This window comes from Phascolarctos cinereus, unplaced genomic scaffold (genome assembly GCF_003287225.1).
Source record: "Phascolarctos cinereus isolate Bilbo 61053 unplaced genomic scaffold, phaCin_HiC Scaffold_726;HRSCAF=1367, whole genome shotgun sequence".
NCBI classification, from domain to species: Eukaryota; Metazoa; Chordata; class Mammalia; order Diprotodontia; family Phascolarctidae; genus Phascolarctos; species Phascolarctos cinereus.
The window spans coordinates 154,657,561-154,681,396 of NW_027556098.1; the positions used below are offsets into that span (position 1 = coordinate 154,657,561).

Below are 23,836 nucleotides of genomic sequence, written 5' to 3' on the forward strand. Positions count from 1 at the left end.
AGTGCCTATCACATAGTAGGCACTTAATAAATGGTTGTTTCCTATTTTCATTCCTTACAGGATGAGCAACAATAGGATTTGACCACTGATAGAAATAGAGGGTGAGAGAGAGAGAGAGGACTCAAAGACGATGCTTAGGATTCCAGCCTGGGAGACTGGGAGGATGGTGGTATCCCTGACAGTAACAGGGAAGTGCAATTCCTTCCTTGAGCGCAAAAGGTATTACTGGAAATTTAGATTATCATAGCCAGAGAATGTAGGTTAACAGCTTCTAACCATGGAGGGAGAGAATCATACTCTGAGCCCATTATTAGTCTGCCTGGCAGAAGGCCCCATGAGACATCTAGTACTTAATGCAGCAGAAAGGATAACTTTTCTAGAAAACTCTGGGGCTGCAATATGTGAAGACAAGACAGCTCCTTAACCTGCTGTTATGTGAACTTCAGTGGCTCTGGAACCTGTGATAAATGTGTAGCTATTTTGATGATTGTTTTATTAAACATTTTGCTAATAAGGGTTTGCTGCCAATACACTCATCATTTGACTCCCTTTACTACTATTGTGACATGAGGATTTCTCTCACTTGAAGAGTTTTCTTTTTTCCTTTTGGGGTGGGGGTCCTATTACTTCATATTCCTGATAAAAATTGAGATAGTTTCTGACATTACTGTATCTGAATGTGTGGTGATGGTAATAGTAGTAAGAATTTATGTAGCACTCTAAGGTTTGCAAACTGCTTTACAAATACACATTTTATCCTCACAATAACCTTGGGAGGTAGATGCTATTATTATTATGCCTATTTTACAAATGAGGAAATTGAGGCATTCAGAGGTTAAGTGACTTGCCCAGGATCACACAGCTAGTAAGTGTCTCAGACCAGATTTGAACTTGGCACTTCCTGACTCCAGTTACAGTGCTCTATTCACTGCACATTGCTCTTATCTAACTGCCTTATGTTTATATAATAGTTTCTATTGTTTTAAGAAAGAAATCTTGTCCTTCTGTGTCTACAGAAAGTCAGACTACTCATTGCTCAAGCTTATGCTTTGAGCTCATGTTCTGTACTCCAGAGGTGTCAAACAAGTGGGCCATAACTAGATTAAAATGTAATTTGGAATATTTAACAAAATAAGTAAAATATAGTAGGATATTTTGTTGCTGTTTAGTCGTGTCTGATTTTTCATGACCCCATTTCAGGTTTTCTTGGCAAAAATATTGGAGCGGTTTACCATTTCCTTCTCCAGCCCATTTTACAGATGAGGAAACTGAGGCAAATGGGGTTAAGCGACTTGCCTAGGGTCACATAGCTAGTAAGTGAGTCCATATTTGGACTCGGATCTTCCTGACTCTAGGCCTGGTGCTCTATGCCACCTGGCTACCCACAATAGAACACAGATAATGTCAATATGTGGTTTTCTAAGTCATTCAACCAGGGATCCTTGTGTATGATTTAGTGTCCCTTTTTTCCCCCCTGTTTTAAATAGAAAACTCTATACCAACTAACTACTCTATACCAACCAACAATTATGTATATGCTTGAGTAATTTAACATGAGATAGGTACTTTGGCAGTTTTTCCAACAAACTAACATATGAACAGGTGTAGGAATAATACTGTTCCCTTCCTGTCTTCTCTAGCAATTTGTACCCTCAATCTTCCCCACCCTCCCTCAGATCTTCACCTTTTCCCCATCTACTGATTCCTTCCCCCTTTCAAACATCCTCATATTCACCATCCATCCCTCAAACAAATAAACAAACTTCAGTAGGCCTGACCATCATGTCAAGCTGTCATCCTGTATCTCTCTTTCTTTTCTCAGCCAGACTCCCCCAGAAGCTGACTACATGATCACTGCAAGTGGTACAGCCTGGTTTCTGACTTCTTTACTCAAATGAAACTGCTTCCTCTAAAGTTATCAACAGACCGTCAGCTTCATTGACCACCATCTCCTTCTGTATAATTTCTCCTCTCAGGGTTTTCATGACCCCACTCTCTCCTGATTGTCTTTCTTACCTATCTGATCACTCCTTTTCTGTCTCCTTTGCTGGTTTGTCATCCACATTATGCCCCTGTAAGTGAGTATTACTCCAGGTTTTGTCCTAGGCCCTCTTTTCTTCATTCTCTTCAGTCTTTCCCTCATTAGCTCCCATGGTTTTAATTATCATCTTTATGCATAAGACTACCACATCTATCTATCCAGTCCCAGGCTTTCCACAGAGATTCAACCAGCATCACCAATTGCCTATTCTACATTTCAAGCTAGATGACCCAGAGATATCTCAAACTCAATATGTCCAAAACTGAGTTCATTATATTTCCCCCCAAATCTACCCCTCTTCCAAAATTCCCTATTTTCTTTGAAGGTACCATCATACTTCAAGTTTCTCGTGTTTTTAACCTTGGCATTACCCTGAACTCATTCACCATTGTCAAGTGTATCCAAATTAGTTGCCAGATTTTACCATCTGCCTTCAGAAAATCTCTAAGATCTTGCCCCTTCTTTCTGCTCAGATCTGCTACTATCTTAGTTCAGACCTTCATTATCTTTCACCTAGATGATCACAATGACCTCCTGATTCATCTTCCTACCTTAGGTGCCTCCCATTCCAGTCCATTCTCCATATTGTACCAAAATTGGTTTCCTGAAGTCCAGGTTGAGCTATGCTACTCAATCATCTCCACTAGTTCCCTTTTGCCTCTAGGAACAAAAATAAACCCCAATTGAGTGAGTTTTAAAGCTGTATACAACCTGACCACAGCCAACTTTTCCAACCTTATTATGCATTGCACTCTTTACCATACAGCCAGACTGGTCTTACTTTTTCTATTCCTCCTCCATGATGCTTCATCTCTCATCACCATGCCTTTCCCTCATGCCTAGGATCAATTTCTTTCCTCACTTTTGTTTTGTGGAATCTTTCTCTTCCTTCAAGGCCTGGGTAAGGAAAAGGGCTATCTCATTGTCAGAGATTGGGGGATGATGTCAAGGGGTTTAAAGGTAAAAAAAATGGGAGATAAGAAATGGAACAAAGGTTTTATGTGATGGAACAGTGGAAGATGAAGTCTAAAGGCTGGTAGCAAATTATTGGGGGAGGGTGGTATTGAGGGAGTTGGTAAATGTTCACTAAGTGAAAGGAGACTAGTCAGCCTGAAGTTTAGTCAAATCAGGTGCCTTGATGGCACTTGCCTTTTGCTTTTTAGGAATGATTAGGACCACACTCGAGGCTTGTCCTCATATCTGTGGTCTCTGTTATAAACCTACAATGCACTTTATATGTAAATTGTTATCATTATAGATAGTTCTTTGATTAAACTGTATCCCATCTACACCACCTCTGCTGGTGCAGTGTTATGAAGGAATGTCATGTCCTAGGAGACTTGTAGAATTCACAGTATGTCATCTTATCCTTAAGTCAAAAGTATTTTGGTTTTCCTCTTTGTGCAATCTTCTTCCACAGATGCAAATGGTGATCCGTCTATAATTTATGGTCTTAGAGAGTTTCGTTAGGTTCAGAGAAGTTAAACGACTTGCCCATGTTCACTTAGCTAGTAAATATCAGCCTGGGAATTTAAACCCAGATCTTCTTAACTACTGTAGCTAGGTTACCCTGCCTGTACTTTATCCTTAGGAGATTTTAATCACCTATTTTGCATGTTATGGTAGTAAATTACTTATTATGGTAACCATTCATTCTTGGTCTGCAGATCCTCAGGGGTGTCTATCCTGTCAGGCCTTCCTGTTTGTTAAATTTGGTATAGTTGGTTTGTATTGAAGTTTGTCATTTCTACATAGAATCAAAACACAAACGTTTATTAAGTACCTACTATGTACTTGCCACTGTTAGGTGCTGTGGATACAAAGACAAAAATGAAAATGCAAAGAAGAAATGCTACTTTAAGGCCAGATGTGAGTCTTATTTCAGGACTTCGTAATTTGTATGACATAATTTCAACACTAAAGGGGAATGTGATTTCATTTGAAAATGTGTTGAAATGTAGAAGTGAAGAGTGAGATACCACTGACACTTTTCAATTTATGGGGAGAAAATTAGAAGTAACTCAGTGTTTCTGGATATAACCATTTGGTAATCATGCTTTGGAAAGAGGCCCTCCAGGAATCATCTTGTCTTCTGAATATTCCTAGGAAAAGACTACATTTGCCTAGATTTGGATTGAATGAAATGCCATTCTTCTACCTCTCTCATAACCATTCCCCATGGGAGGAATTCCAGTTTCTTTATCACCTATACAAATAACCCTTTGCTCTGGTGTGTGTGGGGGGGGTGGGGTGGGGGGGGTTGGTTTTGTTTTTTTGGCTAGAAACTCAAGCAACAGTTACAGGAAGTACAGAAGTGGATGGTATGGAGTATTCTAGGATGAGGATTCCCTCCCCCCTGGGTGTTTGCTGTCATCCATTTGCTGCCATCCAGTGATTCTCTTCCCATTGAAACTTCACTCATTTTAAAATAACCTTCCTGTTTCAAACTTAGTCCTGACTTGTAAAGTTCTATTACACCTGTTAACACACATATTCAAACATGCAGACACATCTTCCCCTTTATATTTGTACAGCTTATCACCTTGCCAAATCTTCCCTCCCACTTTAGTCAAATCCTCAACCATAATGCAAAATATTGAAGTAAGCATTTCTTTTTTTCAGAGTTCACATTCTATAGCCACCAAAGTGGAAACCTGGTGCTGTTTCCTGAGAGTTGTCTGTTCTTTGCGGTTAGCTGTGCTATACCAATTTTTTTTTTCTTCCTTCTCACAGCAGAATGGAAGTGAAAGAAGGAAACTGGCTTACACAGGAGCCCGAGTGAGACTGCCTGTCCTTTTCGAGACCAACACCATGGATTCGCATCTCCCTTTGGTGCTTTAAGATCCAACCCAAGGAAAGAAGCAGCTCCTTGGGAGCCATGGCTTTCTTTGCTCCATGGAAGTTATCCTCTCAGAAACTAGGGTTTTTCCTTGTGACTTTTGGCTTCATTTGGGGTATGATGCTTCTGCATTTTACCATCCAGCAACGAACTCAACATGAAAGCAGCTCAATGCTTCGTGAACAAATACTGGACCTCAGCAAAAGGTACATCAAGGCTCTGGCAGAAGAAAATAGGAATGTGGTGGATGGGCCCTATGTTGGTGTGATGACAGCCTATGGTAAGTCTTAAATATGTTGTTTCTCTATTAAGATAGCTACTGGTAGTGTTTTAAAAATTACAATCCCAAACTCAAAGTGCTCTATTAATTGAGTAATTAATTGTGTGTGTCTCATCAGCTGCATCTTTAGGAGCATTCACTAAATTAGCTATTTGGTAATTGTGCCATATACAGACATTCCCTGCATCATTAGAGCTGACCCTTTCTGAAGAGAAGGCTCCAGCCATCAACATAGTCTCAGAGATTCACTCACTGATTCATTGGAGACATTTGTAGGGAACTCTTCAATATCTGTGTGTGGAACTTGTTTGGGAAATTTTTAAGCCTAACTTTTTTTTTCTTTCCCCACTCAATATATATCTGGACCACTTCCTTCCTCATTTCCCCAACCCATACAAATCAAGCCTAACTGGGATTGTACTGGGGGAAAGTGAGCATAATATATTCTGATGCCAAACACAAATAATGTGCTTGAGGTTCTAGGCTAATTCATATAATAAGATGATAATATTTTGAATTTTTAAAAATTTTTGGCAATCATGAAAATTTATTACAAACTATAGGATATATTCAATTCTTTGGATAATAGTTACTTCCCTGTTACCGAAGTCTTTCTTGAGTAATAAAATTTTTAAGAGAGTGTCAGAAACTTCCTGTGTTGGATTATTTACACACTGTTCTCAGTTGAGGGTCTAGAGTTGATTATATATGTAAAAGGACAGTGCTCTGGGCAAGGGAATGCTATTGAACAGGTATTTATTTTGTTTGTAAGTTTTCGTGGGGAATAGTGGTGCATTGTGTATGAGCTAATTGTAGGGATGGCAAAGAAGAAAATGACTATTCTATATCGTTTCTTGCTTAAGGATTTCTTACAAAAATAATTTAAATGATGTTTAATTTCCTATTTTACATATTTTCCATGAAGAGAAACTAGTCTTAAGGGAGTTTGTCAAAGTTTTTCTTGAATACTAGCTAACTCATCAGCCTGTCTGTTTTTAATCTCTCCCTTCAGAGCATGGCTGGTCAGTAAGACATTTGTTACCGATATGTCTAAAATAAAATTCCATCTTCACATAATTTCCCATCTAGTTTTTTATCTTGTGATCCTATTCAGTATAGATGAGACACCATTTTGCAAGAATTTTCTGAAATCCAGGGGCAGTTAGGTGGCTCAGTGGATAGCGCTCCGGCCTTGGAGTCAGGAAGACCTGAGTTCAAATACGGCTTTATACACTTGACACTTACTAGCTGTATGACCCTGGGCAAGTCACTTAACCCCAACTGCCTTACCAAAAAGCAAAAAAAAAAAAGAAAAGAAAAATAATTTTCTGAAATCCAGTTGGACCCACTTTCAGAGAATAGATCAGAAATTAAGAATTTACTGTCTAATTTTTGGTTAACTAAATCTTCTAGGACATTTCTAGAATTGTTTGTCTAAGCCGTATGAAACTAAAATGATGGTCCCATTGATTTTCAATAGACACTTTGAGGGTACATCTATGTTCAGTGTCCTAATCTATATATTTTATTTGTATTTTTTTTCCTCTTTATGGAATAAGAAAGAAGAAGTGAGAAATTTTTCTTTCCCTTTGCTATGAAAGTTAGAGGCAGTGAAGTATGATGAATTGAGATGCTGGCCTCAGAGTGTGAAGCTCTAGCTTCAGCCTCTAACACCTATTGGCTGTGTGACCCTGGGCAAATCACTTAACCTCTCAGTGTTCTAGGTAATTTTCTAAGCCTGTAAATTGCAGAGATGCCAACTTGCATTGTTTCCTCGTCCAAGGGTTCCTGGATCAATTAAATCATAGGTCTAGTCCTTATTCCTATTACTAGAAAAGCTTTGTGAGAAGGGTCCTGCTTTAAGTCATATGAATATTCGATGACAAAATTCCACCTACTCTAATTAGATCATTTCTTTCTTCATTGCTTTTCATGAATAGTTATTCACAAAATAGAATGTTCTCTGACGTTAAAGGGAATAAACAATCATGCCTCAGGTATAAAACTTCACAGGGGTAATACTAAGGAACAATCTTTGTTTCAATTTCCTTTTCTGAGTTGGGTGCCTTAAAAGATTCATCAGAAATTCCTGCATATCCTGCTATGATTTCTTTCCCTTACGGCAATTTGTCACATCAGTTCAAGTTGCTCAGTTTTATAGCTGAGTGTATGCCGATGAGACAGACTGTGTTCGACTGTGCTGAAGTATTTGAGATCATAGGGTGAATATCACTGACCAAAAGAGAATGGGAGCAAAGGAAAATGAAGTTATCAGTCATCACAATCTTATAGCAATTCTCGGGCAGGTCCACATTTTAATTATTTAAAATTTGCTAGCCTAGTTTTTTTTTTCCTTCCTTTTTCTCTAGTTGCAAGCTGAGTACTTACAGAGATCCATGGTAGTACTCTCCATGAAGGGAATTTGAGTTCCAGGCACAGTACTTGGAACCTCTTTATTATCCTGATGACCTGTGTTTCCACTGAATCCATTGCTGTCAAGATGCAGAAGCATTGGCAGTCTAGTCCTGTTGTTTTTTGGAGATGAGGAAACAGGAAGTTGAGGGATTTAGCCACATAGGCAGAATTGGGATTAAAATGCAAGACTCTTCAATGTCTATCCTACTGCTCAGCCCCATATGCACTAAACTGTTTAATTATATGTTCTGAAGGAAGGAAAGGCTACCCAGCAACCATCCTTGTCTGTGGTTGGAAAGATGTCTGATAAAATATTGCAGAATTCCTCTTATCCCTTCTCATATCAGATTAATTAAAGATTTGGTAGGTATACATTAAGAAAGCCTTTGGTAGACATGCCAAGTCCTTGCAAGAATCATAGTAGGTTGATTCAGTAGTTCAATACTGAGTAATAAAATTCCAAAACTAGAAGGTACTGTAGAGAGTCATTTAATCAATTTTGACTGCTAGAGGTAGTTTCCTGTTGTCCAGGCCCAAGGCTAGTAATGACTGATCTTGTTCAACACAGCTTCATTCCTGGTACTAGGGCTTACGCAAGACAGCATCCTGGAGAAGCATATCCAGTCAGTGGCTCTTGAGGTCTCTCAAAATTGTGATATGAGTAGAAATTAATGAGCTCTCCAGCAATATCAATCTCCAAACCCTTATGTCTTAGGGAATTGGAAAGAAAGTCTTAATCCCATTTTGTGGAATCTTAAAAGACAAGTTCTTGGGACATCTCTCTTGTGGTCCCCTATTCTCTATCCAAATGGGAAGTGGGAAGACAGTAGTATTTTCCACCTATTTTCTCTAGTCTGAGTAGGATTATGTTTGTTTTAGTTTGATGCACCAGCCATTTAAAAGTTCCTACTATATACAAGGTACTGAGCTAGGCACAGGGGATACAAAGGTGAAATGGGATCATCCTGATTCCGGGCCCAGCAATTATCCAGTGGTCCACCTCACTGCCCCCTGATATGGTGTACAGGGCCTTAAATGCCAGGAAGAGTTTGTATTTTTTCCTAGTTGAGTAAGGAATCATTGACAGTTTATAAGCAGGGGGAGTAAGACAGTTGAATTTGTATGTCAGGAAGATTATTTTAGCAGAAATGTGGTAGATGGATTAGACTGGATTCAGGGAGATTAATAGTTTAGGTCAGAGATGATGATAAAGACCAGTACCTGAGCATTGACAATATGAGTGGAAAAAAAAGGAGATGAATATGACAGATATTATAGTATTAGAATCAGCCGATCTTGGCAACAGAGTAACTTTGGGGCTTAAATGGAGAGAAAAGAGTCTAGAATGGTAGCCCCAAGGTTTCCAGCTTGGGTGACTGGGAGGATGGTGGTATCCTCCAAACTAAGTATGTAAATATTTAAGTATTAATGTACGTAAGAGGAGAGGGTTTGGGGCAAAGATGAGGAATTTATATAGCTCTGGTGACTAGTCACACCTGGGTACCTCAGTCACTCACAGGTGTTGCTGTGCTAAACCTTGTCTTCTTCATGTTCTTTGATTCTTGACTGTTTGCCTGGGTTTTGACCCACTCTTTTGCCTTGACCTCTAAACTTCTGTATATTTCTTGTTCCTAGACTATAGGCCTGACATTTCACCTGCTGTTTGGTCTTAATCCTCTTGTTGTTCATCCTTTGCCAAACACCAACCCTAGATTGCTCCTACCATGTGCCTTCTCTGCTTATACTTAGGCATTGCTGTTTAGAGCTGGAAGAAGCCACGTTAATTGAATTGATTGAGTACATTATCAGTTTATGTGACTGAACTTCAGTTTGGTTCTCACTCTAAGGCAAAGCAATCCTGTTCTCTCCAATTGTTTTTCTATTCCAACTCCTTGAGAGTCTGTTCTAAATCTTCTTTTCTTAAGCCTTCCACCACCTCAACTACCCACCACTTCCCCTCTCTCCCCTGAGTACTTCTCTTACATTACTGAGGAGGTTGAAGCCAGTTAAGCTACGCAAGAGTTCCTTTTCTCCTCTTCTCTTCATCTCAGAACTCCTTGACTTCATCCCCATCCTCTTTTCTTTTCCTCCAGTCCCTGATAAAGAAGTCCTTCTGGCCAAAGTCAATATTTCTACATAGGCCCTTTATCCTATCCCCTCCAGCAGACTGCTCCTTCAGACATCACCTTCCCCCTCTCAATGTTGAGTGTTTGCTTATCTATTGATCCCTTTCTTATCACCTTCCAAAATATGGACCCCCACCCTTTAAGAACAAAAATCTTCACTGGACCTAACCATCTGATCTAGCTATTATTCTTTATCTCGCCTCTCCTCCATTTCTCAGCCAAATTCCTTGGAGGGTGGGGGATGAGGAGAACTGTCTGCTTGTTGCCTTAACTTGCTCTCTTCTCCTTTTCAATCTGGATTCTGATTTCATCACTCAACTGAAACAACTCTCTCCAAAGTTAACAATGATTTCTAAATTGTGACTTTTTTTAGTCCTCATTCTTCTTGACCACTTCTCAGCATTCAACAGTGTTGATCGTCATCTCCTGCTGGATCCTCTCTAGGTTTTCACGACACTATTCTTTTCTGGTTTTCTTCCTACTTGACTGATTGCTTCTTTTCATTCTTTGCCAACCTGCCATCCATTTTATTTCCTTCTTCTGTGGCTAATTCCTCAAGGCTCTGTTCTGGAACCTTCTGTCTGTCTTTGTCTCTGTCTGTCTCTGTCTTTCTCTACTTTCCCCATCTCCCTTTCTTCCCCCCCCCACTTCTCTCCTTTAATTACTTCCTATGGGTTTAGTTATCAGCTCTAGAGTTCTGTCTTTCCAGCCTCAATCTTGCTCTAGAGCTCCAGTTCCACATGACCAAATGATTGGTCAATCTATAGAGCATGCTGAACTTTCCTATTTCTGTCAAAGTCACCACCATTCTTCCAGTTACCTAGCTTTGGAGCCTTGAAATATATCCTCTCGTAGAATCCCTCACTTCATTTGAGGGTCAGCTGAAGTACCCTTCCAGATCTCCTTCCTACCCAAACCTCTGGTGCCCTCTATCATTTAGACTTAACTACCCTGGATTTATTTTGTATTTATTCTGCATATACTTATATATGTACATACCCTCTCTTCTAATAGACTACCAGCCGCTTAAAAGCAGACTGTCATTTTTGTTGTTGCTTTCTATTCTCAGTGCCTAGGCAATAGTAGGCACTTCATAAATGGTTGTTGACTGATTGACTATGTACTTCTTGAAGCTAGAAAGCCCTTGTCTGTCTGCCTGCCTTAGTTTTGTCTCTCATCCATATTTCTGGTTTTGTCTCCCCCTCACCACCAGCCACAATCAACAGATGATACAGAAAGTACTTACTATGGGTCAAGTACTGTGCTAGTGTCTGGGAGTGCAAATATGAACAAGCATCCAGGTCTCTGCCCTCCAGGGAGTTTACATTCAAGGGAAGAAAAGAGAGCTGGAAGGGAGATTGGGAAGAGGAGCGGTGTGACACTCTTGATGCGTTTGAGTATAGCTTTTTTCCAATGTGATTTGGGCTTTTGTTGACTAATCAGTGAATATAACTTCTTCTAGAGAAAGTCCAAACAGTTTTTAGAAAGATTTCCCATGAAGAGCCAGCTGATGGCTTCTTTTTCCTTTGCTTCTGCCAACATATTTGGAATTCATACAGGCATTTTATATAGCCTCCTGTTTAACTTTTAAAATTAGTTTTGTTTTTATTTTTAATTAGTGTAATAAAACTGTCTGGTATATTTTCCAGCCTGTACTCCTACAGACATCTTGAAGGACTCTATTTTTCTTTCCTTTGGAGGAACTAGGATGTTAGTACTTCCCTGAGAGTAACATGAAAACCACCACTATTGAAACAGCAGAAGCTCCCTCCCTACTCTGCAAGGAAAGGAAGCACTCATTCTTGCGTGGAGAGTAAAACTGACTGAAGGAAATATTCAGAGCCATTTGATGTGGCGATACAGTGTCTCAGGGAGACCTCTGTCACGTTAACATGTTAACGTGGTTAACTGAAAACCATCAGTTCGTAAGAAAAGACCTTGTAGGTGCAATGTTCCCTTTTGGGGGTTTTCCCCCCCTAGAGCTACTGTACTAGAGGCATAACTTGCCCCACTGCCAAAATCATAGCCAGACGTGAAGTTCATAAAATTGTACATACCACAAGCCCAGAAACTGAAGATGGGGAAGGGGTTGAGCAGAAGTTGGGATGTTTTGGTTCTCTTATAAACCCTTGCCCTCAGAATAACCATGAGTGAGTGTGTGTGTGTGTGTGTGTGTGTGTGTGTGTGTGTGTGTGTGTGTCTGTCTGTCTGTCTGTCTGTCTGTCTGCATTTTGAAAAGTTTGGGAATGTTACTTAACATTCTCCCCAATTACATTGTGATCTCTTTTCTAATATCACTGTCACCATTCATTTAAACCAGGACTGAGACAGTTCAGGGTCAGCAGTTTGGGAGTCAAAACAAAGAAAAATCGATGAGACATTGGAACATCAGTGTCCAGAGTACTCCAGCAGCCAAAAGCCGCTACCTAGATAATATCACATGTCATTTTCCGGCTCTCAGTGTGTGGGTGGACTGTGGTGTCTCCCTTCCTCTTTCTTTTATAGGCCAGCTCACAATTTATGCCACACTTTCAACATGAGAAATTATTCATCCCACATCAAGTCAATTGTCATGGGAAAATCTTGTACAATAAATGACTTTTAGGTCACTATTAATACGATAGCAGGCAGACCTCAATGAGCTCTGATGGCCCAAGTCTAGTGAGGGGATATCATCATGTTTGTGGCTTTAATAAGGACTATGTGGACTGAAGCATTCAATGCCTGGATCCCATAAAATGACCTGAGTTTGTGATTTCAGTGAATCCAAGCAGATGAGTATAATAGTCTTCTTGCATGATGCTTTTGGCATGATGGTGGAATTAAGGAAGCAACCCAACAGTATTCATTCAGAACTTACAATGTGCCACTGGGGAGAACAAACACAAAGAATGAAACGCTTTCTCTTTATGGTGTCTTTACATTCTAACAGAGGAGACGTAGTATGTATATACAGGTTACAGCGTAATAATAATATCTGGGATTTATATAACATTTTAAAGTTTTCATATTACTTTACAAATCTCATCTCATTTCATCCTTACAACAACCTTGTAAGTAAGTGCTGTTATTATCTTCATTTTACAAATGAGGAAAATGAGGCATACAGAAGTTAAATAACTTCCCCAGGCTTACATAGCTAGTAAGTTCAAATCTGACGCCAGATTTGAACTCATCTTCTTGTCCTGTGCCCCCTAGCTGATAGCATATATTTGGTATAAGTATGACCTAAATAAATATATATGTTTTGGTTTATTAGGGTATTAGGAAAGGCTTCATGCAGAAGACGGTGTGTGAGCTGCATCTTAAAGGAAGAGAGGGGACTTAGGCAGCAGAAGTATGGAGGGGTTGGGGGCAGTTAGGTGGCGCAGTGGATATAGCACCAGCTCTGAAGTCAGGAGGGCCTGAGTTCAAATCTGACCTCAGACCAAACACTTGACACTCACTAGCTGTGTGACCCTGGGCAAGTCATTTAACCCCAATTACCCAAAAACAAAAAAGAAGTATGGAGGGGTTGCTTTCTAGACATGGAAGAAGGCCTATACAAAGGTTCAGAGACAGGAGGTGGAGTATCATATGTGAGGAACAAAGAGAAAACGAGTTTAGCTAGATTGAAGAGTGAAGTAATGTTCATTGAGGCTGGAGAGATATGTGTGAAGGGCACAAAAAGCTAAACAGGTTTTCCCATTTGATCTTAGAGGCAATAAGGAACCACTGGAGCTGGTTGAGTAGGAAAGTCACATATGTAATCGAGTTTGCTCTTGAGGAAAATTACTTTAGCATCTGGAAGTGGGTTGGACTGGAGTGCAGACAGACTTGAGGCAGGGAGACAAATTAGGAAACTTCAGTAATCTAGGCAATGAGGACTTGAACTAAGATGGTAGCTATGTGAGTGGGGAGGAGGTGTATGAAGGAAGCATGCTTGATCCTGAGAGCCCACCCAGTGTGCACTCTTGACCTTTGGCTTCAGTGTCTTGATAGACAAAGCTTTTGGAGGGCGGAAGCTGTTTTGTTTTCCTTTTGTTTTCACATCCCCAGGACTCAGCACAGTGCCTGGTATAATGGGCAATTAATAAGTATCTTTTGTTCCTCCATCCAGGGCTGTAGTTGCCAGACCAAAGCTTTGTAGTCCTGGGAAAGGATTGGGCAGCATGCCTGAGGGGAGAAAGGCAGTAGACATAGTGAAGGCATTGGAGATGGCAGCATTCCGTGCTCTTCCAATACTCCTTTGCCACTGATACTTGGACCTGGTCAAAGGTGAGATAAAGTCAATATGGCTCCAGAATAGGTGAGCATTCCAGTTGTAGCCAGGAAGAGTGAAGGGCAAGTCTGCTGAGGAACTATTAGAGATGGGATTTAGACTTTCCTTAAAGGTGGGTAGGATAGTTCCAAGTAATGACTTCAGCAGTTCAAAGGTATAATGCATTAACATCTTAAAGAAGGCAAGTCACTCCACTTTAGCTGCAGTATAGGTATTGCTGAGTTATCTTTCCTGTTAGAAAATGAAGTTATTGATAATGAGATTTCTAGGTGCAGCTAAGGCAGAGAAGACTAATTTGTTTTATCTGACTAGTCATATTTATGAAAAAAAAACAATAATGAAATTGAGGTGGGAAGGAGAGTAAATAGACTTCATTTAAAAGAAATAGAGATTGGGATATGCTATAGATGTGAAATGTTGTATGCATGTTCAGATAAGGTTACTATATTATTAGTTTTACTTGACTTTTATCTTGTGACAAGAGACCTCATCAGTGGGAGTAATATGTAAATGTATGTAATGTAAAATCAAAACCTATCGATAAAACTGAAAGTGACAAAACAAAAAGACTAATAAGTGATGAAAACCCCATCTAAACTCTACACATAAAAGATCATAGACTTAGATCTGGAAGAGACTTTAGCTGTCTAACCCCATTATTTTACAAATGAGGAAATTTGACCAAAGTCACTCTGGCTATAGGTAGTAAGTGGCAGAGGTGGACCTAGCAACATTTTTTTGTTGCAATTGCCCCTATGGCTTGTGTAGATATTGCCTTTTTTTTTTTTAATCTTGGACTTGGTTTTCTCTTTTTCTCAAAAAGTTTTTTTTTCTTGACCCTGGTGGTGTTTGTGGCATATTCCTTGGAAATGCCAGGATTCTAGTTAGAAGTGAGGTACTTTATGTTTCTTAAATCTACATCTCCAACCTTTGGCAGCCTGCAGAGAGGTAATGGTGGACTAATTCCACTCAGCTGAGCAGATATAGTAAAAATAATAGAGAATACCTGCAAGATCTCTATACTGCATACTCATCAAGGTCATTAAAGTATTTAATATCATCAGTAGACTAAGCAGAATTACCCAAGTGTTGAAGGTGTCCCTTTAATACCTGGGAAATTAAATTCAGTTTGGTACAAAGGTTTGCTTCTAAGAGAATACTTAAAAAAGTAATAAGGAACTTGGGAGTTGGAGCTAAATAATCTTATTATTCCTCTTTATGTGTGTGATGATCCAACCAAACTAGATTGTACATTGTCCAGCAATTTGCAATTTTATGTTTTTGTTCACATTCTTTCCTGTGTCTGAAACATCCTCTTCCTTCTATTCCATTTCTGCATTTTGAAATTGTATCCGTCTTCTAAGGTCCATATCAAATGCTACCTATTTGAAGATATCACTGATTTCTACTCCACTCTTCCAGTTTGAAATGATCTTTCTTCCAACCTGGCACTTTATACTCTTGTAGATCTATAATCCTTCGAAGGATCTATATTTTTATCCTGAGCAGAGGTTCCCAAAGTGTGTTATACCTGGGAGGTGCTAGGATGATGATGGGAGGTGCAATTGGGGGGCATTGAATAAAAATAAGGGAGCAGTGGAAGCATGAGGAAAGAGAAGATAAGGAAATTTTGAAAAATTGTATATGTTTCATCTGTGTAACAGAGTTAAAATCATAATGATTACATTATTTTCCAAATAAACACACAAAATGTAAGTTATAAATTGTGGTCAAGTCTGCTGACAGGTCTTAACAAGCAAGTGTTGGCAGGCAAGCATGTTACACATTGTTGGGAAGTCCAGCTGCATCAGCAGAAATATGTTCATGTAATGACTTGTTTACAATACAATACAGTTATATGATGCAATATTGCATTATCAAAACAAAGCCAGAAAAACCCCACAAATTTACAACAAATTATCAAATTTAAGATGTGTCATTTTTTAAAAAGACTTATTATTTTTTGAAATGACACAAATTTTTAAAAATGTTAAAGGGTTAAAGAAAGATTTCCAGGTGAGCTGTGAGTAATTTTTTTTCAAGGGGGCAGTAGGTCCAATAAGTTTGGGAAGCTCTATCCTAAGGGAAGATAACAAATATTTAATTTCTCCTGATGGAAGACTCAAACTTAAATATGACCTAGATGGAATTCTTGGAATAGAAGCATTTGAAATTGTTGAATCACGTTTCCATGGCCCAGCCATACTAAACTGACATCTCCCATCTCTGCACGTTTGCAGTGGTTGTACCTGAAATGTTTGCCTGTTTCACCTCTGCCTCTCAGAATTTTTGACTTCCTTCAAGTATGTTCTCAAGTATCACCTTCTGCAGGAGGCCTTCCCTTCCTTGTCTCTCCTTTTGTCCCAAGCTTCTAGGGATTTCCCCTCTAAGGTTAACTTGCTCCTACTTAGTGTATTTCTTGTATGTAGCCTCTGCAGTTGTCTCCCTTGTTGGAATGTAAACTCCTTGAGGACAGGAAATGCTTTGCTTTTCTCTTTGCCTACTACACTTTGTTTAGCATAATAATGCCTGACATGTAGTAAACATTCAGTAAATTCTTGCTGATGTTTATTGATGAGGTACTCTACTAATTGTGATCCAAAACTCCCTATTACTTAGTAGATAGAGTTTGTAAGTTATTGTGACAAAAAAAAAATAACAATAATAAACAACTCATAAAACAAGTCTTCATAACTTGATGACTAACTTTCTTGACGTTAGCTCCTTTGAACTTAGGCTGATCCTGGCACGGTGCGTACGCCATTTATAATTGAGACCATACTCAACATCTTTCCGGCTTTGCCTGAATTTGTGGTCTCTTGGCAGAGCTTTTGAGAATCCTTGGTCGCATCCATTCAATAACGAGACAGAGTCCCAGGCTGTGAATCAAAAGTCCTCGGTTTTATTCAGATCTTGGCTGCTGGTTGATTGTGTGATGCATCACTTAACTGAAATTCTCTTAGCTTCTCATTTTGTTCTACTCTGCCTATCATTATTGTAAACTTATTATACTGCCTCTTTATGTATATGCCACATTTCCCCACTAGGTTGTAAATTCCAAGGGGGTGGGGGGCAATGCTTTAATGATGTTTGTATCTCACATTGTGCTTTGCACACAATAGATGCTTGATAAATGGTTGTTTAATGAATTAATGATTCTGAGAAATTCTTTAACCTTGGTAGTTATTTTTGAAGACTTCTTTTTAATGTAATGTTTATTTTACTTTTTAAAAAAATTGATAAGCATTGAGTTTTTCTCTCCTTCCTTCCCCCATGGGAAAAAAAGAGAGGAAAAAAACCTTGTAATATGCATAGTAGAGTACCACATACACTGGTCATATACAAAAATTTGTATCATTCTGCAGCCTGGATCCATCATCTCTCTCTCAGAAGGCGGGTAGGATACTTCATCATTAGTTCTCTGGGATAGTAGTTGGTCATTGTATTGATCAGAGTTCTTAAGTCTTTTGTGGTTGTTTATCTTTACACTGTTGTTGCTGCTGTATAAATTATTCTCTTAGTTATGTTCACTTCACATAAATCTTCTTAGGTTTCTCTGAAACCATCCCTTCTGATATTTCTTATAGTTACAATAACTGTATTTATATGTAACAATAGTTACATTTATATACCATAATTTGTTTAGCCATTGTTTAATTGATGAACACCCCCTTAGTTTCTGATTCTTTGTCACTCCAAAAGGAGCTCTTATAAATATATTTGTACCTATGGGTCCTTTTCTTTATTTTTTGAACCATTTGTGGCTGTAGGCTTAGTAGGAATATTGCCGAGTCAAAGGGCATGCACAATTTAGTGACTTTTGGGTCATAGTTCCAAACTGCTATCTAGAGTAACCAAGCCAATTCATAGCTCCATCATCAGTACATTAATGTGCCAGTTTTCCTGAAGCCCTTCCAACTGTCATTTTCCATTTTTAGCATCTTTGTCAATCTGATGTATGTGTGGTGGAATCTTTTGGTGTAATCACTGTCCAACATCCTCAAGGCAGGTGTTGTTTAGCTCCTGTTATGTAAATATCTTTCCTATGCAACCCTAGTTATAAATTGTGAGGAATTATAAACAAGATGTACCTTTAAGAATCCATACCAAGATGAGGAAATTAGGGCAACTGATAATAATAAAATGAAGAATATGGAGATAAATTTTTGGACAGTTCTCAATTTTGTTTTGTACCATCATTCAGGTTATTAGCAAATTATCTCTCTGTACTCTGGATGGAATATGCTGTTTCTTTTTATAATTGTTATTAACTGTGCTTTATCTTTCTAGTGAAGCTAGGGAAAAGTGGCTCAAAAAGATTACTAATACAGTTTAACATTTGCTTTCAGCCAGTGTGAGAGTGTAGTCAAGTAAGGTTAAGGTTTTCAGCCGTGTTTTCTCTTCTCACTAGCATTCTTCCTTTGTTAGGATTCTCCAAGACAATAAGCAGTAAAGTTCATGAATTTGAAGTCAAGAAATATTCTTCTATGAGGTAGTTATAGCTCAATGGCTGCTTGGCCAGCCATCCCAAAGAAGTGATTTTACTGCTAAATCACTATGGAATCAAACCACCTTTGTAGTCCAGGCCTAGCCATACTTAATTCTCTGCCATCAAGACCTATGCTTTCCAACACAGCCCAAGCAGAGACCACAACTCAGTGCTGACAGAGAGAAGAGCAACAGTGCAGGACTCCCACGATAGGCACTTGGTAAATATTTGTTGAATGACTAAACCAGTAAATTAGGACATCTTAATGAATCTCCTCCAAGCTGGTTGGAATTGCCTATCCCCCTTTCTTCCATGCCCCTAGCTCTGTGGTTTGCTAACACTCTTAGTGGGGAGGAGTGTACAGCCAGCAGCAATACCCGTCATCTGTTCTGCTCTAAAACTTTGCTTGAGGCACATAATTCCCTCTCTGTTTTCTATTCCCCCAGCCCTGTTTTAGCCATGTATCAAAGCTCTACAGAAAGCACAAAATAGCTAGGGAATCTAGCTGTAGAAAATAGGAAGACTGTGATTAGGAGAATCTCTAATGCCCAGAGATTCACTCTTAAAATGCAAGCTTCATATGTCCCTATCTAATGTCTCACTAATGGCTCCTGCAGAGTATAAGGACAGACTTCCCTCCTTAATACAAACATACTTATTAAATATACTCTACTGGGCATAGCACAAACCCAATTAAGATAATACTTTTCTAACTCATATATCATCTCTCTGCCATAATACTCTCTTACTATCATAGTAGGCTTTGTGGGTTGAGAAAGTATTGTCAGGTTCATCATCATCAGCATCACCACTAACATTTACATAATTCTTTAAAGTTTGCAAATCATTTTATATACATTTGATCTTCACATCAACTCTGTAAGGGTAGATGCTATTATTATTTTCATTTTACAGATGGGGAAACTGAGGTTGACAGCAGGTAAGTGAGTTGTATAGGTTCATACAGCCAATAAGTAAGTGTCTGAGGCAGCCTCCAAACTCAGGTGTTCTTGACTCCAAGTCTAATGCTGTATCCATTGCATCCTCCAGCTGCCTAGATTAACTACCAACTACAAATAAGAAAGATTATTAGGGGGTTGCATCTCCATATCAAGAGGAAAGTACAGTAATCGTTATCAAAAGAAATGGCAAAAAATTTGCTGAACCCCAGTGATATATATGGTACCATGTCAGACCTAAAGGAGGCTATAAAAGTCCCTGCTATCATAGAGCTTAAAATCGAGAAGTTCATTGTCCTGAGGTGGTTAGATTTTTATACTGAATTCTACTGACTCTCTCTTGCACATTTTCTCAGATGCAAATTTTTTGGCTAGCCACTCCAGAAATCCAAATGTTTACTCAGGCCCTGTGAAAGCAGGAAGACAGATGTCTTCCCAGTGCTAGGACAGGTTCATACCATACTGATGACTAATAGATATAAATATAGGCATTTGTAAAAATAGGTATAAAGACTAATAGGTAATAGGTTATCACAGATGACAAGAATCATTTAATGGCACCTTCTGAAAGAAGCTGCTTTGTCTGGAAGCTCTTGGTCTCAGAGAATATCAGGCTAAGCTTGTTTTTCAAATGGGAGAATTTCAAGGACAAGAGCATGTTCAAAAAAGCTATAGAATGGACAAAAGACATGGTCTTTTGCCCCTCTAATTCATTAGTTTCTGAAGTTTTCCCTCATTTTTCCTGGACATCCATCCTCAGATTTCTTCACTATTCGGTGTATTTAATCCTAATTGTTCTTATTCTGCAGATATTCAAGTCAAATCAATAAGTATTTATAAAGCGCCTACTGTGTTCCAGCCAGGAAAGCCAAGTCTGCATTAGACATAGTCACATCATTTCCTACAGGTTATAATCACAGCCCAATGTTATTTTGTCTGGTGACTTTGATAGCCCATTAAACTTGGTAACACAGCCTTAGATAGAGCATGCTGCTGATGGTTAGGGCCATTTGTTCTCACTGTTTGGGCAGAGCTATCCCTAAAAATACTATTAAGTTAGGCTTTTACCCTAATTACATTTCTATTTTTTTTTGTCCTGATGAATTCTCCATGTGGGACAGTCAGGCAGCCTTGACTTCAGCTCTAACAGCTGCTAGTGTGTCTGTTGTGAACTAGACAGATATATATTTATATCCTAGCTATGCCAGGGTATATTAGCTTAACCAGCAAAGCATTTGTTTAAAGGCAAGCTGGCCTCTGTACTCTTGGAATAAAATGAAGAGTGATAATTTTTCATCTGTCTAAATTCTAAGTGAGCTATGTATTCCCTACACCTTGTTTCTCCCTGAAATTCAGACCTGTCTTTTTAATATCAGTGTTGTCATATGGTTGTGAGTCATGGAACACTGTAGTCTTCAGAGAATTAAAATTGGGTGTCACTAAGAAGGCACTGGAGAGGCACTTGGTGGGTGTGAGTGAACAGGCTGTAACACATAACAAATAAGTAACTGAAGAACTGGAGTAAAGGATGTGTTTAAAGAAACAAATAATAATGAGAGAAGATAATCTGGTTCTATGGAAAGAGCAAAGAATTGCTAGTGGGCAATCCTTGTGATGTCAAAGGAAAACAATCAAGGTCTCAACAATAGACCCCTGGGGAGAATGGGGACAAAAGGTTCCAAAATGAGCAGGCATAGGTGACCGACCTGTGATCTGCATCCATTCAAATATCCATGTGTTTTTTACCTTCCTTTATATTCCTAGCACTCAGTGGGGCATGTATTAGGTGCTTTATAAATGCTTTTTGATTGACTGATTGATGTATATCTACCTTTCCATTGAGACATCTCTCTCTCTCTCTCTCTCTCCATATCTATCTATCTATCTATCTATCTATCTATCTATCTATCTATCTATCTATCTATATGTACACACACACACACACACACACACACATACACACATAGGGGTGTATGTGTATACATTTTTTTGGTGTGTCTTAGATTCTGGGCTCCCAAAGGGTTTGATTGTACCCATTACTTACAAAGTTTTTTGGGAGGCCTTTTGCATTGATGATAATGATTGTGTCATCTGGGATGATTAAAAGACTTTATTTTCTTCACTGAATCAGTCACTCAAACTCAAAGTTAGTTGCTTGAAGAAGTGTGATAACTTTATTTCATTCCTAGTGTGCCATTTCATATTAATGTTCAGTCTAATTATGGTCAGCTCTATTAAGAAAATGGTGACATTGCTAAGTAAGTATAATTTAATCTTTCTTGAATTTTTAATGCGTATTACTATCTAGCATTGTCATGAACTTGAGTTGCCGTTGTATTGTAGGTATGTAGGAGCTAATAGAATTCCAACTGATAGAAAACTAAATTACAGAGAATTTGTGTTCTCATCCTAGTGTTTTGAAATAAACCATGGAATTTTATAAGCAACTACCTTATAATTTATAGGTAATGTCTTTTTTCCCCAATAGGCTTTGTCTCAGAGCTTTCCATCATGTAAGCCCTTAATTTTCTGCTAGCTTTGGAAAGATCTCAGGCTGGTATTTTCTTATGATCACTTTAGAAATGGTTGTTGAAGGCTACTTCACCCTTTTGAAAGAGAGAGAAAGCCCTATTAGGGGTCAACTAATTTCAAATAGCCCTTATTTTATTTTATTCTATTTAGATCTGAAGAAAACTCTTGCTGTCTTATTGGACAATATTTTGCAACGTATTGGCAAGTTGGAATCGAAGGTGGACAATCTTGTAATCAATGGCACTGGAGCAAATTCAACTAATACCACCACAACCGCTATTCCCAGCAGCATAGCAGCGTTTGAGAAAATTAGTGTAGCAGGTAAGTGTGGCCAAATGCTGTTTTAATGGGATGAGGTGGGGACAAATGAGGCATGTGAAGATGTAGGGATGAGATTCAGAATGCATGCCATCTTGGGGTGGGAGGAGGGGGGAGATGGGGTATAAATTTGGAATTCAAAAACTTGTGGGAGTGAATGTTGAAAGCTAAAAATAAATAAATTTATATTAAAAAAATGTAGGAATGAGGAAGTAGCACTTTGCACTATAAGGTTCTTAAATATTGGGAAGCTAAAGTTCAAACTTAGTTTGATGTTTGATGTTAAAAATAGCAAAAGTTTTTCATTTTGTTTTCATCTTCATGTGCTTTGTCCCTTCTAGTCTGTGTTCTCATTCTATGATGTTTGCTCTGTAATGAGTTCTGAAATGTCAGTTCTAATTGAGGAGGACAATAACACAAATAAATTGAGTACACAAATTGTCCAAAAATTTCATGTTAGCTCGATCTTTTTCCCTCCTCTTTTATGCCCAATCAGATATCTTTTATTTTTTTTTATAGTTTTTTTTTGGGCAATTGGGGTTAAGTGAGTTGCCCAGGGTCACACAGCTAGTAAGAGTTAAGTGTTTGGTCTGAGGCCGGATTTGAACTCAGGTCCTCCTGACTTCAGAGTTGGCGCTCTATCCACTGTGCCACCTAGCTGCCCCTAATCAGATCTCTTTTAAAAGTGCCTGACTTACAAAAATTGACTTTGAATTCTATTTGCCTGACTCCCTGGATGCTAGGTTAAAGTGCTATTAAGCAATCAATCAAAATATAGGAAAGAAATCCAACAAGAGATAAAATAGAAGAGAAAGAATAGTAATAAGTAGTTTATGAATCCCTTAATCATTCAAACCTGATCATAGAGAATCATAGAATCAGTACTGCTGCTGATCAATTCAACCTCTGCTTAAATACTTCCAGTGAAGGAGAAGATAGCCTATTCCATTTTTGGATACCTTTAATCATTAGAAAATTCTTCCTTTATATTGAATCAAAAGCTATTTGTAATTCTTCCCATTAGTTCTAGGTCTCCTTCTTCTTGAAACACAAAATAAACCTAATTTTTCTTCTCCTTAATGACCCATAAGTTATTTATAAATAGCTAATAACACCTCTCCTAGGCCTTTTCTTTAGGTTAAGAATCCCTATTTTTTTTTAAAGACTATCGGGGTTAAGTGATGTGCCCAGGGTCACATAGCTAATAAGTGTCTGAGGCCAGATTTGAATTCCGGTCTTCCTGATTCCAGGCCTGGTGCTCTATCCACTGTGCCACCTAGCTGCCCCCAGAATCCCTATCTTTTCTGAGTATGCATCTTGCCTTCCTGGTCATTATCCTCTGAACTTACTCCAGTGTTCCAAATTCCTTTTTAAATGTGTTGTCTACAACTGAGCTTAATATTCTAGATATGGTCTGACCATTGTAGAATACAATGAGATTGTCACTTCCCTTTGTTCTGGACAATATGCTTGTATTAACAGCCTAAAATCAAATGAGCTTCTATTAATGTAGTTTAAAATCAAATCCACTATTTTTGGAAAGTTGTAGTATACTTTTGACTCAATGAGATTATGA

General features: G+C 38.6%; 1 protein-coding gene across 1 annotated transcript in view; it reads left to right on the forward strand.

Moving 5' to 3' along the window:
* The window catches only part of MGAT5 (alpha-1,6-mannosylglycoprotein 6-beta-N-acetylglucosaminyltransferase), a 378,389-nt gene that overhangs the window by 149,200 nt on the left and 205,353 nt on the right, over positions 1 to 23,836 (forward strand). Inside the window, 2 exon segments of the mRNA XM_078146828.1 lie at positions 4,775 to 5,160; positions 22,093 to 22,263. Coding sequence (XP_078002954.1) covers positions 4,920 to 5,160; positions 22,093 to 22,263 — 412 coding nt within the window. The 5' untranslated portion in view covers positions 4,775 to 4,919.